At 35.4% G+C, this 22,765-nt stretch overlaps 2 protein-coding genes across 3 annotated transcripts in view; one reads left to right on the top strand and one right to left on the bottom strand.

Annotated features, from left to right (window-relative positions):
- The window catches only part of RhoBTB (Rho-related BTB domain containing), a 490,451-nt gene extending 486,972 nt beyond the window's left edge, over positions 1-3,479 (bottom strand). The window contains exon 1 of the mRNA XM_081734304.1: positions 3,170-3,479. The gene's annotated coding sequence lies outside the window, so the exon portion shown is untranslated. The remainder of the gene's footprint in view (positions 1-3,169) is intronic.
- LOC145666751 (RRP12-like protein) overlaps positions 1-22,765 on the top strand; it is a 154,848-nt gene that overhangs the window by 69,771 nt on the left and 62,312 nt on the right. The window contains exons 2-6 of one of the 2 annotated variants that reach the window (XM_081734297.1): positions 7,277-7,512; positions 9,842-10,025; positions 13,192-13,318; positions 18,468-18,650; positions 22,544-22,660. In XM_081734297.1, coding sequence (XP_081590423.1) covers positions 7,383-7,512; positions 9,842-10,025; positions 13,192-13,318; positions 18,468-18,650; positions 22,544-22,660 — 741 coding nt within the window. In that variant the 5' untranslated portion in view covers positions 7,277-7,382. The remainder of the gene's footprint in view (positions 1-7,276; positions 7,513-9,841; positions 10,026-13,191; positions 13,319-18,467; positions 18,651-22,543; positions 22,661-22,765) is intronic. The other variant, XM_081734298.1, reaches the window with a different exon arrangement.

Here is a 22,765-nt window from a genome sequence, read left to right as displayed (position 1 = left end):
ATGCGCGGCGATGTTGAAGACATCGTTTCAACAGTCCAAATGCAAAAATCCATTGGACTGACATCAATGTCTTAAAACGGAATGACACGAATTCCCAATTCCTCTGTCATTTCTTGATAAAAATGTAGTGATGTTCTGGCGGTATGATTCAAGTATCTTGCATTATTTTCACGTTTTTGTACACCTTGCGAATCAACAACTTACCCTCCCGTAACAACCATAAAGCTACGAAGGAAACTTTCACTGCACTGACGACCTAACCCCTTGCCGTCAACGTCACGGTATTGACCGTCAGAATGTGAGCACAAGCAGTGAGATGTACACATGATTCATCCATTGTGACAACTTTCTTCCATTTGGAACCTGCCAGATACTTTTTATACAGTTTCCTGTAGTTCGTCTTACGTTGGGCAATGCGACGCGGCAGCAGGTGGTGTACAGGGCCTTCCGCACGCACTTCAACCTGAAGCACTTGCGAACTATTTTGTTCATCTTGACGGTGCAAGGTGGAATCTGTGGCTCATATTACGTTGCGTCAAGGGATTTTCTTGGCACGACAATCGACGGATCCACCTTAGCACTACGGGTATCACTTTGTTTGCAGCCCTTCTCCTGGTGACTTTCGTGCGTGAATGTTTCGCAAGGGCAGCCTATGATGTATATGAGCTTTCGCAGTAGTCATCTCGAGTGTTAACCCATTCTCCTAACACTGTTTCACAGTGTAAGTACGAAAACTTAGCATGGGAAAGGGGCATTACAGAACCCTCCCAATATCGGTTGATTTTCAGCGCTATTTGATAACACTCACTACCACCACTCACGAACCTACAAGGTCAGATACAACAATGCTCCCGTCAGAAAACCCATAGTTCCAGCACGATACGCCAAGTGGACGCATCGAATCGAAAATGGTCGGATATACAGCGAACAACATTCTGTACATTCCAAGTCCAAAACTCTAAGCTCGATCCAGCCATGCTAAGCGAAAAAGTATTACATGTCGAAATAATAAATATAGTACCTTTTATTCACTCTAACAAATGAGATGAATGAATTTGCGTCCCTAGTGGATTAAAGTTTATTCCTACTATCTGTACCCCGAAGCTTTCGGTTCTCTTACAAATTGCCTGCACGCCAGCGACATCTTGGAGTAGTGTATGAGGCAGTGCAGCTAGCAGGGCCGTAACTTGTGGGACGGCAGAGAGGGCAACTGCCCCCCCACGGAATCTCCCCGCCGTTCGAGGGGGGCCACTTTAAGACAAAATTTCCTTACTCCATATCAAGGGCGCCGGTCCTGAGGGCCCCGGGCCCCCCAAAGCTCATGTGGGCCCTCCTATTATATTTATGAATATATAATATTTGGCATAATTTGAATGCAATTTGTCTTAAAATCCTCATATATATACTTTCTGCATCTGAATGGGACCCCCCAAATTTACAGAGAAATCGGCGTCCTTGCTCCATATACTATACGAACATGAAATTATAAATGAAGCATCAAACAGGTTCACTACATTACATAAGCAAAACAGCATTACAAAAGGTAGATACAACAAAAATGAGTAGTGGGCCCATTTCAGTAAAAAATGTCCACTATTTCGGGCTCTAGAAATTCGTATGGCTTTGAGATTTATCAATATTTTCCCTTTAATTAGTTTGTCATGTATGGAACGACCTTGCCGTGCGGGACGGTTCAAAGGCTCCGGCGGGCCCACAAAGAGTAAGATGAAAAGAAGGGGGTCTATTTTCGAATTTTACGTGAGTGACCACGCGATCTTTTTAAGGGGCCCAAATATTAATGCTTGCCTCCCCGAAAAATCTAAGTTACGGCGCTGGCAGCTAGAAACAACTACTGACCTGTGATTTGAACTTCTAGGAGTGTGATTAACAGACTGAATCGCATTGCTTATAAAATAAGGATTATCAAGCTGGTACATACTGAAAATAAGTACCCAGCTCTTTAAATGTATTTTTTTTACTTCTTTTTGTTTTATTATATTTATTTTTACTTGTGGGCTGCGGTAGCTCAGTGGTAGAGCGTTCACCTCTGGTGCAAGGTGTCCTTGGTTCGATCCTAGCTCGCGCCAAGTGAGATTTGTGGAGAACAAACACCGTGTATGTGGTTTTCTCGAGGTTCTCCCGTTTTGTCCAACTTTCTTCATTCCACCATTTCATTCATTTCTCATCCTCACCATCTCCTCTAGCATAATCGTGGGAAGTAAAACTTTTTCATATTTTATTTTATTTTTACTCGTACTACTACGCACGTTTTCAAATTGAAGACAACTTGGGATGTGTCAGTGTGAGAGAAAGAGAGGATTCGACTTCGTTTATTTTAAATGGAGATATGGTGGCTCGGTACTAGAGCACTCACTTCTGGTGTGAAAGTTTCTTGGTTCGATCCGGAGCTATATGAGTTTGTGATAGACATCGTGTTCGTGGGTTTTCTCCCACGTTCTAATTCCACCAATTTCTTTCATAGCCTAATCATCAGCCTCATTAACTATCCGTCTCGTTTAGCCTGACACAGTATAACCATAGAGCATAAAATTGGAAGATTGCATTTGCACTGCATTCGATTCCAAATAATACGTGAGCTCAATCGAGATTTCCTTACATCCTAATAAAACTGATTATTTATTTATTTATTTTAGTTCTAATCAAATCTTTAATATAAAACTAAATAATGATACTAAAATAATAAACAATGATTTGGTTTTGAAATAACTGTAGTCTTACAAATAATATCTTTGAACAATTTAAAGCAAATTAATACTAAGCAAAAGCGTTAAAGTAAATTCTGTCACAAAAATTCAATAATATCGTCTTTCAGATACGACGGTACGTTCTAAGTCGTAAATGTCCTTTATATACACACAATGTCAGTAGAATATTCACGATGTCGCATATTATAGACAATAAGTGATGCTTCCTCACAAACACCTTCCATTCCAAATAAGTTTAGTTCATTACTTTTCCCCCTCCAAGATTCTTCTGAAGGTCAACATCAAAACAAAACTGAATCCAATGCTAGGATTCTCTTATGTGACCCCACCAAGCATTTTATTCATCTGCAGCCAATGTATTAACACACTTGACATATTAACTATGATACACATTGTAAATGAAGAAATACAATTAAAATGAAATAATTTCAAATTCAACTTACCTTTCAAACTCTAGACTTTTACAATAAATAACAAATAGTTTTCTTAGAAAATATGTCGGCAATGCTGTCGGCTACAGCAGACGAAATCTTGAATCACTGCACCAAACTGAGCCACACACGAAAAATAAAATATTATCCACTATAGAAAGGAAAATTAAATCACAAGCTGCTAACACAGATTTATTAACTCGTCTTTAAAGCACCACTTTCGAGCAGAAATAACACAAAACATTAAATCCTGCTTGTAGCAGACGTAATCTGTCACTCAACGTAAACACCGCCTGTCTTTGACTCTCGCTGTCCTTGCACTTGTACTTGAGAAAATGGCAGCGCCCCATAAGTTAGCTCCGCATTGAAAACTGCGCACGGAATTAAAAGATCGAGAGATGAACGCTATAACATCTAAAAATAGCTTTAGGATGTGATAGTAAAGAGCTTATTATTAAACATCGGTCTTATTAATATTTGTTCTACATATATTTCATATTAAATCTTTGATTTTAGAAAATATTTACATTAATTATGTATAATGTTTAACATTTATTTCATGAGGAACGGGAATATTACTCTTCTTTAAGGGAAAATAGCTTGAAAACGAAACTGCAATGCATAACTAGTTACACAGAGTTTAAAACCAACATAGTCAGTCTATTGTTTCACTTGTGCTTTTCTGTCACGAAGTAATCGATATAATCAACTCGCGCGAATGATATCGTTTTAAACTCTGCTTGGTTACAGTAGATCCTATTAGTATCTCGCTCTTTAATAAGAAGCGATTTATAGTAATAATAGATTTCTCTTTTAAAAAGATTTTTCTCTGTTTTTTTTTATTTTATTTTTTATTTTTATGTTAATGCAATATTATTTTTGTCGAATGAAGGTTGATGTGTTTGTGGATGTGAAGTTAAACATACCATAAACAAACCAATTTGTCTGACCATCCACTATCTTGTAATGTTGCATAAATTACTATTATACTTAGTAAACCGTATATCAATAATGGGGGAAAATAAAAACCAAAAAACACTTACGTTAGTAAATGAAAAAGGTGTTTTACATTCCCACGAATATGCTTTTTAGGCTAACGAGACGGATGATTAATGAAAGTAAATTTTTATAAAATTTAGAATGGAAGGAGAATGTGGTAGGAAATAAAAACTGGAGGACTCACGAGCATGATGTTCTTCGACACAAACTCGCGTGGCCTGGGATCGAATCTGGACCTCCTCACCTGCCATCACTTATGTTAATGTTTGTTACACTAGAAATACATAAATTATATCATATTGCCAATTCAGTATGTTTCTGGCATTAATTGAAATTAAACTATTTAATAACTTCCCAACGATCCCAACGAATCAAGTTAGAAATTATATGAGAAAAAAGTATCTTATTAGGGATGTGATAGGAAGTATGGTACAGGAAGAACATCGAGCAAAGACGAGGCACATTCAGGACAACATAATACTGCAGTAACCATCGAGAACATTGATTCTATGCAAGAGGTGATATTCTCAGATAGATGAACTGGCCTGAAGATGATACCTGAGGGATATCTATGGAAAATATTCATGACATTGTTTCTAGGGAACTAGGAATAAGAAAGATGTCCGCAAATTGGTTATCAAAATAGGTTACATTTCATACGTAATGTTGTCCTATTTTAAACGTGATTATTCCGATTTTTTCGAGCCTTTGATGACTGTCGGTGAAACGTGGCTCCACCAATATGATGTAGAGACCAAACAACAGTCAATGCAGTAGTGACAGACAGATTGACAAAGTTCAAGAAATTTCAACAGCAGAAATCCGCTATCAAAGAGATGGTGATTGTGTTGTGGGATGCGAAATGCATAATTTACATTTATATTGAATTGGGGTAGAGAAGGAGGATACCCTCAAGTTGAAAGCATCAGCAATGTCGCCAAGAATTTATCTTTGGAAGCTTTATTGTTGTTGTTGGTATTATTACTGAAAATAAATTAAATTTCTAGCGTAAAGTCTCGCAATTATGCATTTTTAGGCTAAAGAAGATTAATGGTTAATAAATGTAAATGATTATAAACGAATTGATGGAATGAAATTGTGGTAGGAAACGAAAGGATCTGAGAAACCCACGGGAATGATGGTGTCCACTACTAACTCATATGGTGTAGGATCGACCCTCGCACCACAGCCTTCGTACCTTTTAGTAATATTATTATTTGTAGAATTCTGGAAAGAATATTTCCTCCTATCCAATTGATGTTATTCATTTCTTAAGCTAGTTTTAGACGGAAGCACTTATCGTAGCATTCCTAGTAGCAAAAATCGTGCTGTCGATATCCTACCGTGTAATGTAGCAAATGCTATAGCATTTCCCATGCCATGACATATCCTATGGCATTTCTTGTGGATAGAACCTGCTCTATTTCGTAGCATTTTCCCCAGAATTTCTGGTCCGATTGCAGCGCCGTTGTGTGTTAAAAGGACGAAAGATTTTGTGCCAAATATCCATGCTCTTTGTTTTTTGTGGAAAATTGAATTGTAGTAAAGAAAAATGAGTTGAAGTAGGGATGCTCTTTGCTGACATACTTCTTTGTGGTGTTCGTCTTTTAATATAACCGGCGAGAACTGTTGTTACAACCACTATAGCTTTAGCTACCTCACGCTTAATTTCGAAGTCACAATTGCGCTCTTCTCCAGTTATTTGTTTGCTACGTCACGTCAAGATGTTTATCAAAATGCTACGGTGTAAAACCACCATATACTTTTGATGCCATAGAATGTTATACGAGATTTTTGGCAGCACATCTGATATGAGAAATACTACGATAAATACTTCCGTCTAAAACTAGCCTTACACTGATGGATCACAGGGAGGGCGGTGGGGGATCTACTTCCTCTCAAAGCTAGATCCTTTATAAAATATCCTACCCCTACTCCTACTCCTGTCACTTCGTATACCGTACTATGGATCCGTATAATAAAATTGCACGCAAATCCGTCCCCCTTGATGGAATTCTGTGTATACTACTGCGTACAAAATATATAAAACCAGAGTTGGAATTTAAAATTTCTGAAGAATAAAGTGTAAACAATAGATAGTCCCTTTCCCTATTACGAGGCTTAAAATGTAAGATCTGGAAACTCCATCGTTTCGTATCCATGAGTTTTCTCCCACACCTTCATTCTACTAATTTTTTCATCGTCACTCACTTCCATTAATCATCCGTCTCACAGCCTAAAGGACATAAACGTGGGGCGATAAATAGAAAGATTCCATTTTTGGAAACGCCATTTCATCACCTATGGGGTCTTCTCATAATTAGCGTAAGTTTATCCTCTTCACCTGCTTACTGTACGTACTTCCTTAAATCATGTTTTAAAACTTCTGTGACTATGTTTGTCGTTTTTTCCAATCGTACTTGCTTAATAGTTTGGGGGCGTTTCCAAGAGTTATCCAACACAAAACTCGCATGGTCTGAATCGAGCAAAAGAAACTCAATGCGCCAAAATTGAACGTTTTACCTCTGGGATACCCTACCCCTTCAAGCATGAAACTGAAATATTAGAGTGCATATCCCTTATTTTTTTTAGTTGTCAAGCAAAAGTACAATTCTTTCAAGTACAATCAAGAAGTAAATATTCTTACATCGTATTATTTTATCTATAGATAAACTATTTATCGTATACAAATATAAATTGTATGCTTTATTTCATGAGCAGTTCAAAGGTTGTTCTTTTCCTCTGTTTACAAAATTCTTTAAACTGGATCGTCACGGTACAACGTATCATTCCAACCCCAACTATATTTTTCCTTTTAATTTACGCCTATTGCCATCTGTGCTGCAGACTGTCGCTAAAACGCATTGCTGCTCCTTTTCGGAGATTCCTATCTGTGTGCGCGTGGACATTTAATCTGGGTGAAGTTATTCCCGTATTGTATTTTGCGTAAATACAGGTATTCCTACAGTTAAGAAATTTAAATTATTTTTGTATTTAAGGAGGATATTAAACCTGCTCTTTCATCGGAAAGTTATTTCCAGTGCAGCTCCGGCGTTTTGTTTGTTATCAAAAAATTCTAAGGAAAAACATCATATTAATAAATTGTTATTTTGATTAAAGTTGTAACTAGTGGGACGACGTGCAGTTGTCCTTTGCTGTCTGCGAGAAACGAGAAGGAACACGTGTTTAAGAAGTGTGTATGTTTGAAGTACAATAATCTGGAAATATGGGAAAGTTTAGGCCAAGACTGAAAGGAAAAGGGAAGAGGTGGGCTAAAGGACATAGCTGCAGTACAAATCCTGAAACCAAAAAGCATCGAGAAGCAGCAAAATCTCGTTTCTTCCAGGACAACCCTGGTAAGTTATAGTTCAATAGTGTAGCTATCGCGAAACGATAGTATTACTTAATAGGTATTAATCATATTTACTTTACTATATGAATGTATAGTAAATTAAACTTAGTACTTAGACAGTACACTCTAACTCCAAATACATTTATTTATGAAGTATTACTCTGCCATTAAACAGTTCGAATGTAGTACAAGGCTAATACAATTAAAAAGTGAGTTAATTAAATGAGTTAGTACATATGAAAGAGGATTGTCGACGGAATTTACAATATAGGTAACAAATGTAACGTGTTTTAAAATGTACTTGTTCTGTATATGTTTAATAAGGTACAGATGTGGTATTTTTCAAATGGTATAAATATTTGGCTAAACTTTGCAATGTCTGCTCCAGTTGGTATCCTTACGCAGACATTAGCAATTACACTCCTAAACTTTAACAAAATGGGTCCAAACCTTCCTAATCCTAGGCTAACTCGACCCTACTTATTCCTACCCTGTTTTACTATACTCCTTTAAAGCTGTCTTAGTTATGGATGCGCTACTGAAGCGTGTGCTGTAAAAGTTTCACGGAATTTTACCGCACGTAAATTCCCCTATAGATGTGAATTCAACGATATACAAATGATGAAAAATATAAGACTGAACCGCGAACTGAATTCGGGTCTGCGACTTACCGTGACATTGAGTTAACCACTACGCTATGCAGTTTATTCCCTCAACAACCACACGTTTTATTAAGGACAATGTGTAGCAGAAGGGGTCCAGCTATTTTTTCTAACAAATGTTACAATTTCGATACTTTCTGTTCACATTAGGTTAGTTCAGGTTACTTTAGATTGGGTTAGGTTAGGTTAGATAATATTAGTGTAGGGATCCAGTATAATTTCCGAAAAAAATTATAGAATTTCGCTTATTTCTATTACGCTAGCTCAGGTTAGTATAAGTTAGGTTACGTTAGGTCTAAGTACTTGCATCTTCCATTTCTCCCGTAAATTTTGTATTTTTTACGTACTTCTGGACTCCGTCTGCTAAACATTAACCTTTATTAATCATTTTATGATTGAATAACTAAGCATAGGGAAACGAAATATATATATATATATATATAGAATTTGTTTACATTGTCAGTTTATGCTTGAATGTATTAGCTCTGTACGTAAAATTTACAAGGTTATCTTCAGTTATACAGAGTTCTATGTATTCCTATTTCTATTGCCATTCAAATAGCATCCTATATTTTTAATAATTTAGAGGGCAACGGATAATTGTTCATATATTTTCCCAAACACATCAATGCAATGTATGCATACGGTACATTACCTATCGCAACCATTCCATAGCTATACAGCACCCGTGCAATCTTTTAACTATATTTTTATATATTACCTACTTCTGCACTCATTTAGCGCAGGTCAATATTCCGCGCGCAAAAGTAAACGAACTCTTATACTCAACAATAAACATATTTAAGATTATTTATTTGTTCCAAAGATACGATTTGTTTTGGCCAAAAACAAGTCGTAACACGCGCTTTTGAGAATTTCTTCACATCGCAGACTTCAGAATTTTTTCGTCATGGAATCCAGTCATTGGCTGACCAGTTTCAAAAGTATGTGAGTGCAGTCGTAGACTACTTTGAGTAACCATGTATTGTACGCAGTTTTGTTTTTATGCATCAATCCAATAGTTTCATGTGTTTCCGCTCGACGAGTTGATTGTTTTATCAATAGATAATTTACAGTTATCATTACTTAATGAACATAAGGTATATTCATTAATTTTGGGGTTATTAAACCTGCATGTTTCCAATATATTAACATTAGTTGTTCCGCTCGAGCTTTCGGCTCACTGTGTACTATAAGTTAAAACCGTGCTTAATTAGTGGTTCTGATTGTTTACATTTACCTTTTTTACTTTGCTCACCATCCACTCCAAATTCCGTATCATATTTATACGATTACTCAAGAATTTTGTTATATAGGCAAGCCATAGCGCAAGTAGCGACATCTATTAGCGTAAGACGTTACATCCTAAACTTATTAGGATTTGCATAGTTCAGAAATTTCACACAAAGTTGAAGCAAGAAAATAAAGTGATACGTTTTTACATATATTAAATAAGCGGTATTCAACGATGAAGGGTAACAGGATCGTTATCAGAAATATTTGGGAGCAGTTAATCATTTGGCTGTTATTGGAATGGAAACATCCAGTTTAGTAACTGAAGTTAATGTAGAAATTTGAAACTTTAATCTGTTACTCAGATAGTTAATCGACATTTGGTTTCAAGCTGAAAGTTCGTATTTTTAGTGTTTGTTATCTTTTTCTTGTTTGCAGGTAAAAGCGGACTGACTACTGAGGCGTTGAAAAAGCATGATGCTATTCTTGGAGACAAGAGTAACTCATCAAGCGAAGCAAGTTCATATGACGATGAATCATTCTCGTTTGGTGGGAAAACTTTTAAGACTTTTGAAACCTTTGCATCAGATTGGAGTGAATGTTCAAATCCATCGTTTAGCAAGTAAGTAGTGTTTTAGGTGCACTGAAAAAAATATGTATTTTTTTAAAATAAAAAATGTTATATTTGGCCATGTATAATGCACATCCATTTTTTTTACCTTCGGCCAATTCCCTATAGGATAAAATATGTAGTGAATTGCTAGCTCCACCGAAACACTATTAAGAGAGATATCGGACTCTTCAGACCAGAGGTGTCTAAACATGCTATCCCAAACATGCTAAAGAATGCCTTTTTTACAGCATTCACTGTTTGTAAGTCCTATCTTAAGTTAAGTTATGCTACTAAACATATCACATACATCATATTGGTTTCCCAACATCTTATCAAGTACATATTTTACGGGTTGCTTAAATGCAAACTAGAGGACGCGGTGACTCAGTGGTAGAGCGTTCACCTCTGGTGTATGGGGTCCGTAGTTCGATCCTAGCTCGCTTTGTCGTGGACAAACACCGTGTCTATGGACTTTGTTGGGGTTCTCCCATTTCTTTCCACTTTCTTCATTTCACCATTTTATTTATTTCCCATCATCACCGTCTCCTTTAGACTAGCCGGCATAACCATGGGATTTCATTTCATTTTTTAAATGCAAACTGACAGGCAAGAGAAAAATATCATAAACCGAGAAACAGATACAAACCATTTTGTTTTAGTATCAAATATGCTTTTAGAACTTCATATAAGGTCAGTTTATATAATTAAAGCTGTCAATGACAATTTTGGATATGATCTTAGTTGAACAATAGTGAAAATTCAATAATTACAAAATTCTTTCCTTCTTCGTCGATACATCGTGTGAGTATATGTCTGAAATATGGAACTTGATATACAGGGTGTCTATCGGTCATGAAAGTCACGAAATCAGAAAATGGTCATGAAAGTCAAGAATGTTAGCTTTTGGGTCACGATTTTTTTTTTTTTTTTTTTTTTTTTTTTTTTTTTTTTTTTTTTTTTTTTTTTGTATCTGTACAAATAAAAGTATAGGCTGGAAAATTTTGTTCCATTGAACGTCAAAATTCGCCACCAAAAATGTCTGTAATCGGCTTTAGATGCTACTAAATCGCAAGCAAAGCACGCTTCTATTGCATGCATGAAAGTTCGATCTAATTTTCACCCAAATTCGCTCTTGAGAATGTTACGAAATTTTATGGTGTGGTAAAGAAAAGTCCCGAAATTTCATTTTGAAATTTTAGTAGATATCCTGGTATAGCTTTTTCTTTTATAACCTTCTTTCCGTAAATTTTATCGGCCTTAATAAATTTAATGTGTATCAAATAGATAGAAAGATATATACTTGTTCCGCGTATGTTCCTAAGTGATATGTGGCTATAGCTCGTACAACGTTACAAACTGAAGTATTGTTTATGTATATATTGTAAAAATAAATTTCTTGCACAAAATCAAACTACTACAAATTCAGAATAGTTATTGCCAACGTTATGAAACCATTTTACTAAAATATTTTTGTTGTAGAACATTTCTGTAATACCTGTAGCAACAAGTCGTTGGAACTAGAAGAAACATTCGTCCAATTATTTGCCCTCATTGTTTTCTTTAATTTTTGAACCCCTCGTTTTTTTTTCTTCTTTCTTCAGAATAAAATAAATAGAAGTTTTTGTGTGTTATAGCGAGAAAGGAAAGGTGGAACTTACTCTTATTTCTTCATTAATATTGCATTTTTTTTCTTCGGCCGTTTTCGTGCGATTGAAACTGAAAATTTCATTTTATATTTGCTGATATTGGTTCCACAATTTCGCAAGATTTGTTACCAGATTGTACGTCTGGCTATGAGAGTTGCCCGAACTCCGAGTTTTGTTGAACATAGTACGAGGAAGCGCAAGCACCGTTAGTGCACGATTAGTGAGCACGATCCCTATGTAAATGGTCATCTCTGGTCCATACTCGGATGATGAAGGTAGCGGCATATATTCCAAATACACTCGCTTACTTTATAGTTAAGAGTATACCACTTTCCACTTAATTATATCTTGGTCAACAATAATTACTTTCGTTACAACAGTACAATGAATCCGATTATCATATTCTAGGATTACGATATTTTGTATAAGGACATTTGTTACTGCTTTCTAGAGTAAAACTTTTAATGCTTAAACAAATAAATCAAGAAATTAAAATAACAGATACCTAATTAATACTTCCTGTGTATAATGCATATACTTATTACTCCGTCAAAATGGAAAAAAAGTAAGTATTATGCATGGCACTTTCGGCTCATACATAATTGCTCCGTCGTGCATTTTTTTGAAACCATTAATCTTTGGGTTCTGTTACAAGTAAATAAATAAATCGGATTCTACGTCTTTTTAGTCTCTATGGTCTTATGCAATAAAATAGTAAGTTCGGCACTTCTCTAATGTGGCCGCATGTATACCTAGAACAGTTTGTGAAACTAAGAGTGGTCTGCTTAGGCTACGTTGTATATATATATATATATATATATATATATATATATATATATATATCCGAACAGAACTTCTTTACTGCGTTTATGATGGCAATTATTGATATATTACTTAGTAATTTCATTGGTTTCATGATCTCACAGAATAATTTTAGCCGGATAATGGTTTAATTTTCGAAGAAGAAAGCATGTATACACGGTGTTAAAACATGTGTAATGTGCCTACTATACAGACGTCATGTCAATCACATAATTATCAGTATTGATAGGATTTGGTTTTTTGTTTGTTTCAATTTTCTTCCCACTTCTGCGCAGTATTAAGCAAATAGAAACAGGACTCTCATTGATATGCGATGGTTCATGTATCACGGTTGATATGCGTTTTAAAGATGAATAGCGCGCACGGAAACCATGTGAAAGCAGTAAAGTTCTTATTTGGTAAGCTTCCAAAATCAAGAGTAATAGATGTAAAAGTCATATTTCATTCATTGTTGAAGAAGGTTGAAGATGCGAGCAAACGTTGGGAAAAAGAGAGAGAAAAGACCAGCCTAAGGATGTCAATTTGATGGTGGCAGATCTCAGCTTTCATACTTTTTCACCCAATTATTGCTTTTGTCTTAAATGTTTATTAATGTTCGTTGACAGAACGAGATATCGGATTTTTGCATGTTAATTTCGGAAGCTTACCAATTACACTTAATTTAGTAGCATACTTTTCTAAAACTCTTCGTTGTTTTTTTATTCTAGATTTTTGAGACGGTTTACCTCCAGCTCTGCGCTCCATAAAGAAATGCTTGCAGTGTTGGCAGCAGTTACTGAAGTTATTAAGTCGAATGGTGGAAAGGAAAGTGAAACCGAATATTTTGCAGCATTGGTAAGATATATCGTTAGAAGAGCAGTCAGTACATACGTGAAAGTAATATTTAATATATATATATATATATATATATATATATATAATATACTAGTCGCAAATTAAAGGGACAAAGGTTCTTACACTTGCTACGCAAAAGGCACAAGATATAGGCAAAACTAACTTGTGAACAAACAAAAAAAGAACACATGAAATCAATACAAATGGGGTGGAGCCACTGCGATGATGTAATGTGGCTAAAGTGCATCCTTGACTGCATGACAATTATCCCACCGGTTCGGGTGGGAAAGTGTTTGCGAGAAGTAGTTGTATTTTTCGTGCTTGTGATTCTCGCTTGAATTGTGATGGTTCAAGAACCTCATTAGGATGTACTCTGAAATTTCAAAGCGGTTGGTCAAATGGAGGCGCGAATAGATGGTTTCTCGTGAAAAAACTGGCCAAGGTCCATTCAAAGGCTATAAATGCACTCTCTAGCCCAACCGCTAGGTATCATTTTCATTTTGTGTGCATATAGGCCTAAACTAGATTCAAAGCTAGCAAGAGCCACTGGATAGACTGTGTCAAGAACTGCTCTGTCTCGGAGGTTTTGCGAAAGATTTCTAAGGAGACCTGAGTCTATGTGTCATTGAGCACGAGCGCAAAAATACACTATTTGGAGTGTGTCGTAGGTTCAGCGGTTGGACATTTTATTTGACAAAAGCCGAACACTAGATATCATCTGTCGAGCATCAAGGAATGGGATCATTATGGCGGCCTTGTTTTGTGGTATGGGACGGAATCATAAACAATGCTCGCATTGACATCATCTTCATTGAAAATAGTTCTCTGGTCACATTACGTGGATAAGATCTTGGAAGAGTGTGTGAAGCGATATATGGGTGCTATTGGTTTCGAATTTGTTTACAATGATGATAATGCTCGTCTAAGTGGAAGTAGTCTCGTCAACGACTCCCTTTCAAGTGAAGTTATTGTTCAGATGGAATGGATAGCTAAGTTTCTTGAGTGAAATCCGATCAAACATGTGTGGGATGCCTTAAGCAGGGATAGCAAAAGTTACCTCCCTCTCGGAGACCTGCGGAATCTGAAAGTGACTTTCCGCAAAGAAGAGGGTTTTGCTGTTCATGAGTAACTTAATAATCTAATTTTAGATATATATCGTCGTTGCGGGATCTGTGTAACGGCTAGAGGTTATCACATTCTTATTAAATGCAGCATCCATAATTCGTAGTATAGATATTTGTCCGCACTAACTCTCGGTTTGTGATAGATACAATATTTTCTTGGGAGGATGAAGGGTGGTTGTTATTTTACTTATATGTTACACTGCTCTCGACATTTTCCTTTAATTTTATGCTATTTGAAAAGGAACGTTGAAATTAAACAACCATAAATTGTTTATTGTGGAGCACCTATGGCATTCGCAACGAAATACCTCACTTTGCTTTGTCCCTTTTATTTTTCTCGCCAGTGTATAACAGAACCATGAAAGTTGAAGTCGTCGTAGCAAATAAATAAAGAAGTATGTCTTGAATTCAAGTTTAACTTTTTACACGTGTGCAAGTGACTAATTGACCGTTTGTGTATAGTACTTTTTTTTTCTATCAGAGAAAGTAGATACTTTTAACATAAGTGTATGTGTATATAAGGTAAGAGAATACTTTTTTTTTTTTTTTTCAATAAAAACCTCGCCTGAACTTTAGAAAGAAAGGCTACAACCAGCAACTGAAGTGAGTAGCATTAAAAAATAAACACTTTTAACAGAGTAATACGATGTTAATATATATTTGCAGTAAAAATATGTTCCTTGCATATCATACCTAATTTGCTTTATTATTATTGTTGTTGTATTATTATTATTATTATTATTATTATTATTATTATTATTATTATTATTATTATTATTATTGTAAAATCTATCAAAAATACACAAAGCTGAAATCTTCTCTTAACCTTTATTCTTAATCTGAACCTGGTCTATCTTATGTATCTCGTAAATTAATATCTTTCATAAACTACCAATCTTAACATATCTCATAATCATAATCGTATTTCTTATATTTGTAATCTTCATCATAATCATAAATCAGAATATCCGTCTATCTTCCACTGTATCTTCATAATCTCTTCTCTTATAATCTATATCTACAAAATCTTTATCCTAATCTTCCTACCTATTTTCACAGGTTCACTCTCATTACAACGTTACAGTTTGTGTCTTATTCCTGAGCACTTTTTACCATTTTCCTATCCTAACAATTCTCCCCCCTTCACAAAATCAGAACCTAACCAAAAGAAACAAAATATTACAGTGATTAAAATATGCAAATCTAGGGGGAAAAAATGAAATTCATTATCCTAACATCACTCTGATTTTTTCCTTTTGTTTTGTTTGTACTCTTCGGCCCTCAGGAAATCAATCTGCGCCTGCATATTATTTTGTTTTTCAATGAGTCGCGCAATAATTTTATCTTGCTCTTGCTGTTGATCTGTGATCACTGTAGTGCTTGTCTCTGAATGATCTCCATTTTCCTTGAACTGCTGTAAACTAGTATCACTTATAGTATGCCCTAGTCTTTCACTTCTTTTTCTTCTACTGTCAACCCATTTAGCGACTATTTGTTTAAATCTCTTTCGTGAAGGTACTTCAGAAATATGAACAACTTCCATGGAAGGGTAGCTAGCTTGGTTTGTTTCTATGGACTTAGACGCACATACTTGGTTTGTCTCTTTCGTTTCTTCCTTGCACTTTCTCTTTTTGTTTCCTTCCTGTTTCATTGGGTTGCTGGCATTCTCCTGTGACGCCCTGCCCTTTACCTGTAAATTCAAGGCGTCTTGCTTCATGTGATTGGTGACAGTAGATGACTTCCCAAGAAACTTACGTTGTTGTGAAGAAGCATCTCGTCTCACTTTACCTACATTTAGTTTTGAATTATTAATCAAAGGACAAACGTACGCAAAATGTCCTTGCACCTTGCACTTGAAACAAGCTTTGTTTTCAGCCGAACACGTTGCGTTCCCATGACTCAATAAGCAAGAGGAACAGCGATTTGAACTGATGTACGACTTTTTAGAACAACGATAACATTCGTAAATTCGTGGTTTCAGCAGCAGAACAATTTCTTTCAGATAAGCAACATCTTTGACCAAGTATTGAATTAGCATATCTCTTTTAGCCAGTTCCGTCCTAAACCAAGACTCAGCAGGGGTAACATGTGTTTTGTTAGTGCTTAGACTACTTTGAACTCCTGATTCTTTCTGACCGTTACAATTCATCTTCAATCTGTTGGATTCATAAAAACTTGTTGTCATTGTTAGAACGTAAATTGGTTCACCACGACTGCGCCAATGTAAAATCTATCAAAAATACACAAAGCTGAAATCTTCTCTTAACCTTTATTCTTAATCTGAACCTGGTCTATCTTATGTATCTCGTAAATCAATATCTTTCATAAACTACCAATCTTAACATATCTCATAATCATAATCGTATTTCTTATATTTGTAATCTTCATCATAATCATAAATCAGAATATCCGTCTATCTTCCACTGTATCTTCATAATCTCTTCTCTTATCTTATATATAAAAGAGAACGCACAAATCCTTTGTTCCCTCATCACGCTAATACGGCTGAACCAATTTCTTTCATTTTTGGGGGGTTATTAGGATTTGGACCCTAGATGGTTTTTATCATATCACTTTAATTTTCAATTACCAGTGTCTTGAGATAATTGACCATTCAAGTGTCCATAACGTACAAATCCTTTGTTAGTTCATCATAGGTAAAAATAAACGTATTTATATGCAACCCGCATGACCGTGTCACTCGGCGGGTTAACATAAATGACAGGCGATATAATGTTAACATTTACTGCAATCTACTATGGTTTTTATCATATCACTTGAAAGCGAAAAAGTAAAAATTATCTAATTAACAAGGTTTATTGCGTTCCGGGGTGACCCCAGCGAAGCGGGGTGAACGCTGCTAGTAATCTATATCTACAAAATCTTTATCCTAATCTTCCTACCTATTTTCACAGGTTCACTCTCATTACAACGTTACAGTTTGTGTCTTATTCCTGAGCACTTTTTACCATTTTCCTATCCTAACAATTATTATTATTTTAATATTTTCATTATTTTGTAGAAAATACTAATGAAATTCCTTTACTTAAAAAAGATATTGTCCATTTCAAGTTCATCCGAAGAAAATGTGCAGAATTAAATTTTCTTAACGTGAAATAAAACAAACAAACAAAAGTGTTATTTTATAGAAAATGATAGGTTGGTCATTATAATTTTGTATAAGTCCACATACTATTTATTTATTCAACCATATTACAACTTGATATCCAAGCACATACAACACAGTATATAAACCAGGCAATAGTTAGCATTTCACAATTAAGACAGTGCAGTATTTTACGACCATTACTGCCAACCTTCCAGAAGCATACTATCACCTATCAACAAAAAATGGAAGTACTTTAGCTTATACTGATCTAACATACGTTTAAGAACAAAATGTATGTTTATTAAATGAGTAAATGATTAGGTTACGTGTTCGTTATATGCTATATTAACAATGTCTCAACAGTGAGCAAGGTCCTATAAACTACATGCGCATTAGGCCTGTATCAGTAGACTATAGTTTTCAATATTTCCCCCCATCGTGCTTCTCACGAGTTTTTTTTTTTTTTTTTTTAATTACTGGTTCTCAAACTGTCTGTCTAAATTATAATTACTTACATATAACTTTAAATGTTTAGTACTTTACTTTCTACATTGAAACTGATCTAAGTAGAACGCAACTGTTAACACAGTTACGTATAATGTAAATCAAACAAGTAATACGTAAAACATGAAATTAAGTTCTGAACATGTCAGTTACTAGGCTCTACTCCCTTATCTATACATCCTAGTAGTATATGCAATAGGGCAACTCTGTAAGAGTAACTAATTTTTCAGGAAAATGAACAAACCCATCTTTTAGATTTACTTTACAACATATGTGTCAACAGTGGGAGAGTGCCGTTACTATTGAGATCTCCAACAAAGTTAATTCTTAAGTAGCAGTAGGTCACCACATGGGAGAAAACTGATTGATATTCTCAAGTAAAGATAAAATTAATTGATTCTCTTTTTTCTAGATGACTACACTAGAAGCTACAGAAGCCGAACAGCCTGTAGCTGCTGTTCTGTCATTGCTTGGAATGGGAATCAAGAGAGTCCCGCAGAATGTTTTACGCCTTAAATTCCCGGAAGCGTCGAAAACTTTAGTTGATATGTTAGGAAAATATGCCGAAAGTGAGAACAACGTAATTTTACGTTCAGTAAGTATCCATAGATTGAAATAAAGTACGATTGCATGTAAATCAGCCTCGCATTATTGGTTGAGCATGCATGGGAATATTTTATCCCAGATTTCAGAAAATTAAAAATGGTCTTAAGCTAGCTTAAAATATCACAAAATTTTTAATTCTGATCATTTTATTAGGTTGTGGTATTAGTTAATTGTTCTACAGTATTGTTTGAGGTTTGTACTCATGTGGGTAAAATACGTGTTTATCCTATTATCGTGATTAAATTTTGCTGCATTAATAAAGATTATAACTTCTTATCTTAGTGCGTGGTATTAATTATTCCAGACGGTAATTTCGGCTTGCTCTGCTGCATCTTTCGGCGAGTCTGTTTTTTGTGTACTTTCAAGTGATCTCCTCAGGCACATAATAATACGTAGAGGTGTTAAGGCCCAATATGTTAAGTAAAGAAGTCAATGATATAAAGGAATTGTGATGTTACCGAGCATCTGAAAAATACTTACTGCAAGCTGCAGGAGGACAAACCGAAATTATCGGCTGAATAATTGGTATTACTCATTAAGGTATTTATTAAAAAAAAAAAAGTGTTTATTATTGAATCATGTGTAAAATGCAAACACTAAAGCAACTGTTTGTAGTTTGTCACAGTAACACTTCTATTGTTCCGTTCTTCGCGAATTCTGTTCATCTACACCAGTGGCTCTCGACATGTGTCCCTCGAGTTTCGTAAAATTTTCCAGGCAATGTGATAGTGAAGATGAAAAGTAAATAAAAGTAATAGAATTCAGTATAAATTTGAAAAAGAGAAAATATTAAAAAGGCCAAGAAATATTTGCTTTCCACGGATGTTCAAGAGTGAACACTAATAATTAATGAAAAGATTGACTGTGTTGCCAGTCACGTTAGTGTGCTGTACGTACATTTAATAGAGGAAATTGTGCCGTTACCAAAAATATGTTGAGAAACACTGATCTGTATTGGTGATGTATTTTATTATCAGATTATGATTTTTTTTCTCTCTGCCACCTTAAGGCTTTTGATATGGCCACAAGAAAACGGTAGCTAGTGACTAATTTCTCTGGTTGAAAAATCCACCTTTATTGAAATCTTGCTCATTATTGAAATATTTGATACAGCAGGGAGTACTGATTATCGACTTACGGTTACATATTTCTAATGATACAAGTTGTTAATAGATAATGATACTCTATCCTCTAGATTCTGCATGTAGTAGTATTTTATGTCATCAGCAGAGGCACGAGTTTTTCGCAATTCGCGATAAAACGAAATGCGTCAGAATTAAGTAGTTTTCAGTTTCTTGACGTTTAATGATATTTTATGTGCATTTTCATTGGTTTCCGTTCCGCGACAAAACACGAAATTGTCAGCTTTGCACAAAATTTCTAATAATACGCGATATAACGCGAAATTTTAAAAATACGTTTTCATTACTTTAAAAACGCCAGTTTTACGCTGACGGAACGGTAGAACGTGGCATGAACGGTGCATTTTGGGTGATTTGGACACGGCTATAGAGAACATGTTGCGCATTAGCTTTAACCATCACAGCGGGTTGGGGGAGGAGCCGTTTTAATTAGCTATCCAGAGAGCCCCTTTGTGGGGAAAAATGTGGCAGTGCAATGAGACCACTGACCGCTGTCTTTGTAGTTTTGGCCCGTACAATGGAGGGAATATTGGACAAGATTCCTACTGGTCAGGGAAACTCAGGGAAAAAGACTGGAAATCAGGGAAAATTTATAAAATATATTTTTTTGTAACAGCAATTGTACACCAATTTAAGCTTAGCCAACCATTAATGATCACAGTATGGAATATTGATTAGATTTTTATGGGTGGTAAGTGGAATGTACCGTACGTATGAGCAATTGATTATTATTTGTCTCTATAGAATAAATGTTCTCATATAAATATTCACCATTATTTATTCCTTACTTATATGCCAGCGCCACCCGACACTCATGAAAACCAGGGAATTTCCTGCCAAAGATCAGAGAGAAGTCAGGGAAATAGATTTCTCCATATTACTAGGAGCTCTGTTGGAGCAAGAGTGTTTTTTGCTTAGTGTTACTTTTCTAGATGCAGTTAATGCAACATATTCTCAAGTGATAGTAGACACACTGTATCACTACAGCATTGAATATGAGAATATTCTTAGTGTTATTTCGGGCAGTGCACGTTATATGTGCAAGTGCTTCGACACGTTGTTTCTGATATGGAACGCATATTGTTCATGTGCAGTACAGTGTTGGTCACAAAAGTGAGCTTGATTGGAGATATCTGGCAGAACACTTGAAAGAACTTAATAATTTTGTATGCAATGTGAAAAATCATTTTAACTCAAGAAAACTCAAAAGCAAGTACTAGAGATTTCTTAAAGAGAAGTATCCTGATCTTGAACCCAAGCTGTTTCCCGAACCTGTTCTGACTAGGTGGAGTAGTTGGTTCCATAGTGTTAGGTAATTAGACAAATACTTAGAACCAGTAGATCAGTTCCTTTGAAAATGCGACGATCTAAATTCTCAAGCTAAAACGCTCAAAAGTTATTTGAAAGACAAGAAGCTAATTTTGAAAGCTCATTTAAATTTTGCTAGTGATAATTGTAGTAACCTCGATTTTATAACTTTCACCGAGACAGACAAATCTCCTACAGCACATCTGTTGAGTAGTCATCCTGACAGACTCAGTACTCAATTGGACGGAGGAGGGGGTGCTGGTGGCTCAGTGGTAAAGCGTTCACTTCTGGTGCTTGGGGTTTCGGGTTCGATCCCAGCCCCTGCCAATTGAACTTTGTGGTGGACAAACGCCGTGTGCGTGGGTTTCCTCAGGGTTCCCCCACTTTCTTCAATTCATTCATTACTCATCATCACCGTCTCCTTTAGCCTAACCGACATAAACGTGGGACGTAAAACTCAAAGATTTCATTTCATTTTCAATTGGACAGGTTTTCTACAGGGCCTCTTTGGTGAAAAAACTAAAGCAAACTTACGTTTGTTACCAAGCGAAAAGAGAGCTAGTGTTGAATGCGACTTTAAAAAAAAAATGTGCATAAAGATCATTCTTGAAGCTTTCTTCCCAAAGAAAAGACTCCAAAATTACAGAAATATATGATGCTTTGGGAAAACTGTTTGATCCTTCTGTAATTGCATGCAGTAAAGAACCAGACATTGTTGAGTTAAAAAAGTTTTTTCAAGCTTTGCCTTCATTTAAAAAATGCAAGCATCTGATTATGAAATATCGTATTTGAAATTTTACAAAGTGGCCTTTGAACTCTTGACAAGTGAGTCGTTTGGAAAGTGCAGTGTAGTGAATGTTTTGAATGGACAAAAGTTCCGAAGTGATGACTGACTGAAGTTTGTTGTAAATGCACTTACATATGTGTGGCTTTCAATAAACAATGCCAATTGTGAGAGGTTTTCTTCCAAGTATGCTTATGTAACTTTTCCTATGTGTTTTCAGAAGACAGCAAAATTTTCCTACTCACAATAAGTTTACTGATTTTCCTTCAGTTTGGTTAAAAAAAATATAATTTTCTATGAGTGAAATTTACAATGTCAAGTGAAATATTCAGTATATTTTGTTTTTAGGTAATAATTAATAATTTATTTCTGTAATGATCTATGAATAAAAGAAACAATTGTAAAAAAATGTCAGGGTATATCTTTTCCACAAGAGCTACAAAATGCGAAACTTTATTTGGAAAATGAGACAAAACGCGAAATATGATAAACGAAACGCGAAATTTTCAAATTCTTAGTGCGAAAAACTCGTGCCCCTAGTCATCAGCCTGTACGATAAAAATTTTTTCCATTATAATTCGGGTTGCAGCAGGAGTCTTATCTGCTGCCCTATTAGTCTTAAATAATTGTATATTTTTATTTTTTCAGCTTATTGGATGCTTATCTGTACTTTTGCGAGCACAGGAGTCAGCAGTTTGGAGCAACTCATCTACTCTTCAAGTTTACGATTCGATATTAGCCTTCACTTCTCACTCCAAACCGAAGGTGCGTTTTCCACTTAATTTTATTCAATGATGTATTCTAAAATTCGTTGTCTTTCTGAATGTAAACCAATCTAAGCTTTCTTGTGGTATGACCTATGGATAGTTG

This window comes from Thermobia domestica, chromosome 12, assembly GCF_964235325.1.
Source record: "Thermobia domestica chromosome 12, izTheDome1.hap1.1, whole genome shotgun sequence".
Taxonomy (NCBI): domain Eukaryota; kingdom Metazoa; phylum Arthropoda; class Insecta; order Zygentoma; family Lepismatidae; genus Thermobia; species Thermobia domestica.
Note: the sequence above shows the minus strand (reverse complement) of the source record. Positions and strands in the feature narration are given on the sequence as shown.